Below are 10,376 nucleotides of genomic sequence, written 5' to 3' on the forward strand. Positions count from 1 at the left end.
TACTTTCGAAGGCCTCCTGTAACAATAAAATATGAATGTTACCATGGTCTCAAGGTTCTTCCAGGCCCTGCCCCGACTGTCCCCATCCTGCCGCCCATTCTTCTTCTTCTTGCTTGGCCATCGTGGCCACTTTGTTTCTTCTGGAACTACAAGCTCACTCCTGCCTCGAGATGTTTGCCCCTGCTATGCACTTAGCCTACACTGTTCTGACGCTGGGTCTTCCATGGGACCCCCTCTCTCAGCCTCTACCCTCTCGCAAGCTATTCTTACCAAAGAGACTCTCACAATGTCCATCCTCTTGTGATCTCCAACCCCTCTCCATCTTCTTATTCCACTTTTTCTTCATAGAACTTTATCATCACCTAAAAGGGTATATGCACATATCTTTTTGAAATACTCTGGTCTGGCCAACCTTTCCTGATCACTCTGTGACCTTGATGTGGTCCTTCCATTCATTAAGACTCTTGGACACAGACGGTAGAAAATTATTCTTTTTTTTTTTAATTTTTTTATGTTTATTTATTTTTGACAGAGAGACAGAGCATGAGCAGGGGAGGGGCAGAGAGAGAGAGAGAGACACAGAATCTGAAACAGAATCTGGAACAGGCTCCGAGCTGTCAGCACAGAGCCGACGCGGGGCTCGAATTCACAGATCACAACATCATGACCTGAGCCGAAGTCGGACACTCAAGCGACTGAGCCATCCAGACGCCCCTGTAGAAAACTATTCTGAAACAGGTTAGACTTAGACAAAAGAGGAACTTTTTGGAAGTGTGTCACATAGTCAAACCCTGGGAAAGTCAGAGGAGCAGCTGAGACTTAGAAAAACTCCAACCAAGGACTTGAAAACCACCAGAACTTTTACCATCCTTTGCTCTGCTCTGTCTGGGTAACAATTTCATTCTCTTTCACTGCACATGCACCAGAAAAGGACCAGTTCTGCTCTCTCTGAAATTCAGAAACTCCTGGGAATGGTGCTGGTTGGCTGGCCATCCGGATCAGGTTCCAGCCCAGACCAATCAACTGTGGCCAGAGGGTGCCAGCTCCTAGGAGGCCGCGTGGTCGGAGTGTGGCCGAGCAGGGGCCTTTTCTAAAACAGCGGATTGCCACTCTCAGAAGAATGTGAAGGTACCAGGCAGGCACACAGTAGATTCTTTCTCCTCAAAATGAAATGATGTAAACTACAACCAGTTCAGGAGTCTCTAGAGGCATGCAGGGCAAGGTAGAACTCAAGCAGGCTTCAGGAGAACTTTCAAGAAGTTGGCTGCCTGGCCAAAAAAAGGATACAACTAGGCAAATTCCTCCAAAAATTCAATATGCTTAACCTTTTTCCACAAGTGTATTGGAAAGGAATAAATTAAGAGCTATGGAAGAGGTCTGAATTTGACTTGCATACTTTATTTTTTTTCCTCCTCTTGCTATGGCACGTCTTACACTTCTGCGTGGGGCCGGGAGGTGGAAGAGAAGGAAGATTTGGCCAGAGAGCAGCTAGCGAGGTCTCTGGGTCCTGCGTCTTCCTTTCTAAGCCCGTAAGGATCCCGCATACGAGTCAAAGCACTAGGGCCTGGAATCCTTCTCTTACTGACATGTGCGACCTTTCTCCAGACCCCACCCTCCCTCCCAACACGGTACCAAAGAGAAGCAGAAACGGTATCTGCAAATGCACGTGTTGAACATTAAATTTCATGTAATGGAAATTACCTGTGCTCAAAAGCTGGGATGCAAATCAACACTAATACTACCCCAATGCCAAAAGGATGAGATGTTTAAAAAGAAAAACTAATATTGAAAAAAATTTAAAGAAGCCTGCAAATATTCCGCAGTAGCTCTACAGTTAATTCAAAATCAAGAAAGAAAGAAAGAAAGAAAGAGAAAAAGGGAAAGAAAGAAAGAAAGAAAGAAAGAAAAAGAAAAAGGGAAAGAAAGAAGGAAAATTAAATACCAACGTTCCACCAGATGGCACTCTTGCTTTTCCAAAATGTTTCACCTGCCCTGAGCACCAAGCATGATCTTTAAGAGAAAAACCAAGCAAATGTATAGAAAATTACAGAACGTTTCAAAGAGGACTTCCTTGTTAAAGGAGAAGCACTCTGGGAGACCTTGGACTGACCTTGGACTGACATGCCTTAGCTAAATATTTACCAGCTCTCAGAGAAATAAACACAGTAAGTTACCATATTTACCACTAACATGTGCTATTTGTGTTTGGTTAGATTCAGCGAGGAAGGAAATTAATCTTTGGAATCTGCAGCTAATGCACTGGAATTGGGGAGGTTACGTCCTCAGCAGCACTGCCATCAAACCTTTATTGAAACTCTGTTCAGGGCACTCCCTGAGGGGCTAATCCTCCTTCTGTAAGAGTTTTATTCCCAAAAGGATGGAAACAGAAGATATTTTGGTTATAGCATTTATACCACCTGGATTTACATAATTATGAGACATCCAATATTGCAGGAAAAGAGTACTGATTAATAACTCCGTTATTGTTTGTGGAACGTCATAAAGCCCTCCCCAACCGCAAGTTTTACAATCCAAAGAATATTAAAGAAATGCTCATCGCAGCATCATTCCAGATAAGAAAACCCTGGACCCGACTTGAATATCCAGCAGCATGAAAATGGATAAATAAACTGTTCTACAGCTGCACCGTGGAATTCTAGGCAGCTGCCAAAATGATGAATGAATCAAATAGAGTTATATGATTTCGCTGGTCACTAAGCTATTGTCTCTCGGCTCCCACCCCTCCCTTGCACACCCTCTGCTTTCTGATGCTGGGCAGACCCTGCAAAGCCTGCTCCCCTTTGCTGGGAGGTTCTTCAGGGCTGGAGCAGCTCCCGTTGGCCTGCTGTCCTGGCGGTGTCCCCACGGTCACAGCCTTCGCCCTGGCAGCTGTTGGTACCAGTCTCGGGCTCTTGTTGTTATTGTTGTGAAGCTCCCAGAACCAGCCCATTGTGTCCTGGAGGGCCAGTACTGACTGGCAGGCACCCCCCTCCCTGAGCAGGACAGGGCCTTTCCCCCAAGCATCTAGATCTTAACACACCTGACCTCTCCCCTTTGTGCCCCTGGCCTTGGGAGTGGTAGCCCTTGCTGCAGGTGCTTTCCCTGCGCTTTCCCTTTGCTTTGTTAGTTCTCTAACACCTGTTTGACCCATTCCTTCATAGTACACTTTGTCTGTTGAAATACTTAATGTGGCCCCTGACCGATACAGTTGCTATATATATACCAGGAACTATAGGTATATAATATAGGTAGATGATAAACAGATTCATATATACATATGAAAACGTATGTGTGTATATATACAGACAAGTATATACATATACTTGTTTTACGTATACTACATTAATACTCATATGCCTACATTGTACTTAAAACTTCATCTAGTCCTGGCAAATGCTGAGATAGATACTATTACCCCTGTTATACAAAGGAAAAAAGTCTCAGGGAGCTGAGACAAATTTCCCAATACTACATGGCTGATAAGTGACGAAGCTGGAATCTGAGTCCAAATATCACTGACTCCACAATTTTTTTCTAGTCTGCCCAAAGTCAATTTATCCTGAATAGGGCTCTATATTAAAGTTCAATCCCTAGGCTCACCCACAAATTTTTTTTCACCTCATAATATAAACTATAACACTATTCTAATAACCTAGAGAATATAACCATCATATACAAGACTGCCTCTGTGATTGAAGTTATGGGAAGTTCTAGAAGAATCAGGAAAGCATAGACATACATAATTCCAGGGTACTTATCATTCATTTGATCATTTAATATGATTTAGTGCCTTTTATGTCCCTGGCAATGTGCTGGGCTATCAGTGCTAAGCAAAACAGACCTAGTCACTCTTTTAAAAAGCTTGCAGTCTGGGGAAAGTGACTGTGTTTGTTTGTTTTGAGAGAGAGAGAGAGAGAGAGCCAGCACACGCAGGCGAGCAGGGTAGAGGGGCAGAGAAAGTGGGGGGAGAGAATCTTAAGCAGACTCCACGCTCAGCACAGAGCCAGACCTGGGGCTTGATCCCCCAACCCTGGGGTCATGACCTGAGTCAAAGCCAAGAGTTGGATACTTAACCGACTGGGCCACCAGGCACCCCAAAAGTGACTGTGTTTAATTAAATAATCATACATAGGAGAGGTACCTGAGTGTATTTTACAGGGACAAACAGAATGATTACAGGGCAGTTCCAAAAGCTGGTCCCCCTGTACACACACATTCACACTCACACTCGCTCACACACACACACACACACACACACACACACACACACACAATGTGGCGTCTATCCATCTCCTGTCGAGTTGGTGTGTCCTTTCTGCTTTTGTTTTCCAAGAACTTGTCAGCTCTTAATTCAGAGTGATCAGAGAGAGAGAGAGAGAGATGACAACAGTGGAGACTGTGGAGTTGTGAATGTTTCCTGAAATCTGCTCTCCTCCTACAAGGAGTCAATCGGTGTTTCCAACGGCAGCAGCCACACCCAGACTCTCCTCTGTCGGCTAAATGCAATCGGTGACACATGCCTGGACTGACAGATGAACAAGCGGCCAAGAAGCTTTCTGGAGGACAGACTTCCAGATGTGGAAACATCAACGTAACCAAGCCAGAAACTCTTGCGGTCATCAGGGTCAGGAATCTATCTGTCATCTCATCGTGACAGCTACATCTCTGGACTCCCTTTTTGGCTGTATCTCATTAGTCAAGAAACAGATCATTAGTCGACGATGCAGCAAAGAAAAAGGCCTGGCCGCAGCCCAGGTCCCCAGATGGATGTTAAAACTTGAGAAACCACAGAGAAACAGGATATTTGCATAGCCTCAAAGTACCTCCAATCACTGTGAACGGCTAAATAGATGTCCACACATTCTTTGACATTCCTCCCTCCGGGAGGTAGAATTTGCCCACTCCGTGAGTGCGGCCAGACTTAATGACTGTTGCCCAATGAATAGTGTAGGGAAAGAGAGAAATTGTGACTTCACCGTAGCGATAGCAGCTTATCCAAGGGATGGAGGCCAGACTGATATTACCAGTAAGAGCATGTCCACACTGACATGATCGGAGGGGAAAAGCACATCATCTCTGCAGTTTTCTTCCCCCAAACCCATAGCCCCAGTCTAGTCAAGGGAAAGCATCAGACAAACCCAAGTCGAGGGGCCTTCCACAAAATACCTGATCAGTCCTTTTCAAAAGTGTTTTTCCATGCAAGGCAAGGAATGTCTGAGAAATGGCCGGAGAAAGAAGTGTTGACTGAAAGCCAACCTCCAAGTAGGTTAGGAAGCACTTTATTCATTATCCTCCTGAGGACAGTAGACTGGGAGTTTTTCAGATTGCCCTGAAGAACTGCTCCACAGCTTCCAGAATTAAAAACGATTCTGGAATTAAAAACAGGGGATTCTAGAATTTAAAGCGTATAGGGGTATATGTGCTTGTAAGCTTCACAAGGTATACTTTGGTTGTAAAACTTAAGGTTTTCGGATTTCCACATAGACATGAGAAAGACCCTTAGGGCATCTTAATACATTATGTTTCTATCATATCTGATTGTCCAAAAATATTGCCTGCATGCTTCTGCTTAACTGGCTTCCCGGTTCTTCCTGCTTTTGATATTTCCTTGAGGTCTCTTGAAGGGGTCACAGAAGGCTGACATCAGTCACCTACTGCAGTTTGAGTGCACAGAAGGAGACTAAGAAGACATGGTAACTAAATGCAAATCCTGGACCAGAAAATTACATTGGCAGAAAAACTGGTAAAAACCAACCTGTAGTTTAGTGAAAAGTGTCGTACCAGGGTTCATTTCTTACTTTTGAGAATTACGCCATCGTTGCGTAAGATACTAACGTTAGAGAAGCTGGGTGAAGGTTATATGGGAACTCTCTGTAGCATCTTCGTAACTTCTCTGCATATTGAAAATTATTTTCTAATACGGGTGCCTGGGTGGCTCAGTCGGTTAAGCGTCCAACTTCAGCTCGGGTCATGATCTCACAGTTCACGGGTTTGAGCCCCACCTTGGGCTCTGTGCTGACAGCTCGGAGCCTGGAGCCTGCTTCAGATTCTGTCTCCCTCTCTCTCTCTCTCTCTTTCTCTCTCTCTCAAAAATAAACATTAAAAAAAAAAAAAAACACTTTCTTTTTCATGCTAGAGATTTCATTAGGAACATGTGGTGATAATATCTGTAGGGTAAGTGCTGATTAACTACTTGTCCTACAAGTTCCTTTGATGATAAGCAAGCATTCCCATCCCTTGAGCCTAGGCCTATGAGTTCTTGGTTCCTTCAGCTATGCCTGGGGATGAAATGACCTCTAGTGCTCTGAACTGATAAGATGGATGTTTGGATGGTGTCTTCATTTCCACCTTTCAACAATTGTGAATAGTGCTGCTATGAACGTGGGTGTACAATATCTGTGTGAGTCCCTGCTTTTTTTCTCTGGGGGATACACCGGAAGTAGATCATAGGATCATTCCGTGGTTAATTTTTTTGAGGGATTGCCATATGTTTTCCACAGCAGCTACACAAGTTTTATATTTTCTATTTATATATAAATATATTTTATATTCCCACCAGCAGCATACAAGTGTTCCAAGTTTCTTCATATCCTCAAAATTTGTTATTTCCTTCTTTTGTTGTTGTTGTTTTTTATGTATTTTGAGATAGAGAGAGAACGAGTGGGGAAGGGGCAGAGACAGAGGGGGACAGAGGCTCCAAAGCGGGCTCTGTGCTGAGAGCAGAGAGCCCGATGCGAGGCTCGAACTCATAAGCCATGAGATCATGATCTGAGCAAAGTCAGATGCTTAACCAACTGAGCCACCCAGGCACCCATGTTGTTTGTTTCATAATGGCCATCCTAATGGTTGTAAAGTGGTACCTCATTTTTTTGTTTTGCATTTTCCTAATGGTTAGTAATGTTGAGTGTCTTTTCATGTGCTTATTGGTCATTTGTATATAACTTTTTGGAGGAATATCTATTCAACTCCTTTGCCCACTTTTTAGTATATGTGCTGCAGAAGTGAGCACTCCTTTGCTCACTTTTTAATGGAGTTGTCTGGTTTTGTTGTTGTGGAGTTATAGGGGCTCTTTATATATTCTTGATATCAATCCCTTAGCAGATATATGACTAAAAGTATTTGCTCCCATTCCATTCATTGCATTTTCAATTTGTCTTTATTCTTAAGTAATCATTTCTCTGGGGATAAAATTTAAGGATATTATTTTCTCTCAGCACTTTGAAAATATTACTTCATTCTCTTCTGGCATCTGTCATGGCTAATAAGAAGTCAGCCATCAGTCTAATCGGTGTTTCTTTGGTAATTTAACTTTTACGCCTGGAATTCTATAAGAGTTTTTTCTTTTTCCTAAACGTTCAATAGTTTCATTACTCTTTGTCTAGGTAAAGATTTATCATTATTTATCCTGGTTGATATTCAAGTACCATTTTAACATAAGACTTACATCTTTCTTCAATTATGAAATACTCTCATGTATAATCTCTTCAAAACTTGCTTCTTTAATATTATTCTCATTCTCTTCTTTTTTTTTATTAAAAAAATTTTTTTAACGTTTTATTTATTTTTGAGACAGAGAGAGACAGAGCATGAACGGGGGAGGGGCAGAGAGAGAGGGAGACACAGAATCGGAAGCAGGCTCCAGGCTCTGAGCTGTCCGCACAGAGCCCGACGCGGGGCTCGAACTCACAGACTGTGAGATCATGACCTGAGCCGAAGTCGGCCGCCCAACCGACTGAGCCACCCAGGCGCCCCACGGGTTAATTCAGAAACATTCTCTCGATCCCATGTAGCATCGACACCTTCTTAGAACACGTGACAATCGTTTAGAAATCAAAACTAATGTGATCCGGTTGGTGACTCCAGAAGTTAGGAAGAATAGCTGGATCATAACGGAAGCATTTAAACATCCACTCAAGAAAAAGCTACTGAAAATTTCCCACTCACAAGGCACTGTGGAGAAAATCAGATGTGTAGATACCATCTACCTTCAAGGATCTCACAAGGTAGTAGGCAAGGTGACATTTACAATTAACTATGAAAAATATGTGTGTTGTTGTGGGTCGGATGGTGTTCCCCACAAGATATGTTGAAGTCCTAACCCCCGGTACTTTAGAACGTGACCTTATTTGGAAATAGAATCCTTGCAGATATCGTTACTTAAGACGCGGTAGTACTGGAGTAGGATGGGTACTTAATCCAGTAGAGAAAGACGGGTATAGACACAGGAAGGGAAAACGTCATGCGACAATCGAGGCAGAGATTACAGGGATATAGCTGCAAGCCGAGGAATCCTCAGGATTGCCGGCTGCTACCAGAAATGGGCAAGGATTATCCTCTATCATTTCAGAGGGAGTACAGCCCTGCCGTCACCTTAATTTAGGACTTCTAGCCTTCACAACTCTGAGACAATACATTTCTGTTGTGTTAAGCCGTTCAGTTTGTGGTGCTTTGTTATGGCAGTCCTAGGAAACCAATACGTGTATTATGAGCAAAATGGCACAATGGAAATGAATCATTCCCAGATTAAGAATGACTTCTAGAGGACATGGCATTTGTACTGAGCTTTACGAGGATGATTTTTATATACAGAGATGGCAGGAAGGAAAAAGGCTTTAAGTTATGGGCTTGCCTGTCAATCCAAATTCCAGCCTGAAGCCTAAACCTCCTTGAGAAGCCTCTCTGGACAAGAAGCTGAATTTGCTCGACTTTAATGCCTTCAACCTGCTGTCAGTTTTGCCACTAACACCACTTTCAAGACACAGAATCTGGGACAACAAAATATTTCCCACATCCTTCATTGTTTCTAGCACCGGTGTGCGGTGGTTACATATTATTTGCTCTCACCAGCTTTTTATCACACCCATAAAAGGGGGAAATCCATCTCACGGAGACGTGGAGAGCAGTAGCTAATTAAAATCTTAGTCTAACCAAAATAGACATGAGAGCAACTGGAAATGCGGCGTGGAATAACTCGTCATGCTCCTGACCTTGTATTATGATGTCTTCACAGTGATGCTTCAGGGTTGTTATGACTACAGGCATCATTTAGCCAGGTGCCCCACTTGTAAATAAATTCTCGAAGATTCAGTAGTCGTTTGGGGGGCAGGCAGCCGGTGGTTCCTCCACTTCTCACAACCCGATCTTAAATTTGGGTTCCAGATCAAATTGCCAGATGCTACATGGCTTCTATACTAAATCTCAGGCAACTACCAGTTCCATCTTCGAAAAATGATAACGCCCTGGGGTCTGAGGTCGCCCCTGGGCACCTCCTCCTCCTCCTGGGAAGGAGGGATCAAAGGGGTGTTTTCATCTGTCAGTTCTGCCTGCAATACGGAGCATATTACTTCCAAGTACAGGGGTTCCTAACCTGAGATGTCATCGTAAGCATCGGAGGAGCTTAAAACAATACCCATTCCTCGCCCGCACTTGAGGGGGGCACGGTCTGCTCCTTATCGGAAAATGGGCCCCGACTAGTCAGAGTCCGCAGGACCCCAGGGGAGCAAGTTCCGTACTTCGTGGCCCGAGGCCCACGACCCGGCCAAGGAAATCATTCCCAGCTGCCCCCCGACGTGAGACGCAACCCACGAGAGCCACGTCCTCTCCCGGGCAGCCATCCAGGAAGCGTCCGTCGCCGCGCGCACCGCTCCGGGCTCGCTTCCTTGTCGGCCCCCGGGGCCGGTCCGCACCCAGCCCCGCCACGCCCCCAACGGCCGCCGCCGGCGCAGGCCCCGCCCCCACGCCCGGGCCCCGCCTCCTCTGGCGGCGGGAGCCACGCCCCCGGAGGCGCGGCGCGGGCTGCGGCGCGCGGAGGCGGGGCGGGCGCGGGGGCGGGGGCGGGGTGGGGGTGGGGGCGGCGGGATGCAGGACCGGGGCGGGACCCGGCCGGGCGAGGCGGGGGGAGGAGTCGCGGAGGGGCCTCCCATCTACTCTTCCTGGGGCTCGGGCTCGGGCTCGGCCTCGGAGGCGGGGCGCCTGGACGAGGAGCGGCCCGGAGCTGCCGAGTCGCCGCCGCCGCCGCCGCCGCCGCCGCCGCCGCCGCCGCCGGGGGCCTGGCGCTCCCCTCGACCGTGGGGCGCCGGCTTCTGCAGCCGCCAGCGGAACATGGCGCCGTGGACGTTCTGGCGCTGCTGCCAGCGCGGCGTGGGCTGGGTGCCGGTGCTCTTCATCACCTTCGTGGTCGTCTGGTCCTACTACGCGTACGTGGTGGAGCTGTGCGTGTGTGAGTACCCGGCGGCCGGGCTGCGGGCGGGCGGAAGGCCGGGCCTCTGCGGCCCCGCGCCCCGCCGGCCGGCGCCTGCGCTCGCCAGGCGGCCGGGGTCCGGCCCAGACCCGGGAGGAAGGCCGGGCCGCCGCGCCCGTGGCTTTGTCGCGGCGGT

General features: G+C 46.7%; 1 protein-coding gene across 3 annotated transcripts in view; it reads left to right on the forward strand.

Annotated features, from left to right (window-relative positions):
* Window positions 1-9,878: 9,878 nt before the first annotated feature.
* ZDHHC20 (zDHHC palmitoyltransferase 20) overlaps window positions 9,879-10,376 on the forward strand; it is a 71,532-nt gene continuing 71,034 nt past the window's right edge. For 2 of the 3 annotated variants that reach the window (XM_060637561.3, XM_060637562.3), the window contains exon 1: window positions 9,881-10,219. In XM_060637561.3, the coding sequence (XP_060493544.1) occupies window positions 10,102-10,219 (118 nt within the window). In that variant the 5' untranslated portion in view covers window positions 9,881-10,101. Of the gene's footprint in view, window positions 10,220-10,376 lie in introns of all 3 variants that reach the window. The other variant, XM_060637563.1, reaches the window with a different exon arrangement.

Source organism: Panthera onca, chromosome A1 (genome assembly GCF_046562875.1).
Source record: "Panthera onca isolate mPanOnc1 chromosome A1, mPanOnc1 haplotype 2, whole genome shotgun sequence".
Lineage (NCBI taxonomy): Eukaryota > Metazoa > Chordata > Mammalia > Carnivora > Felidae > Panthera > Panthera onca.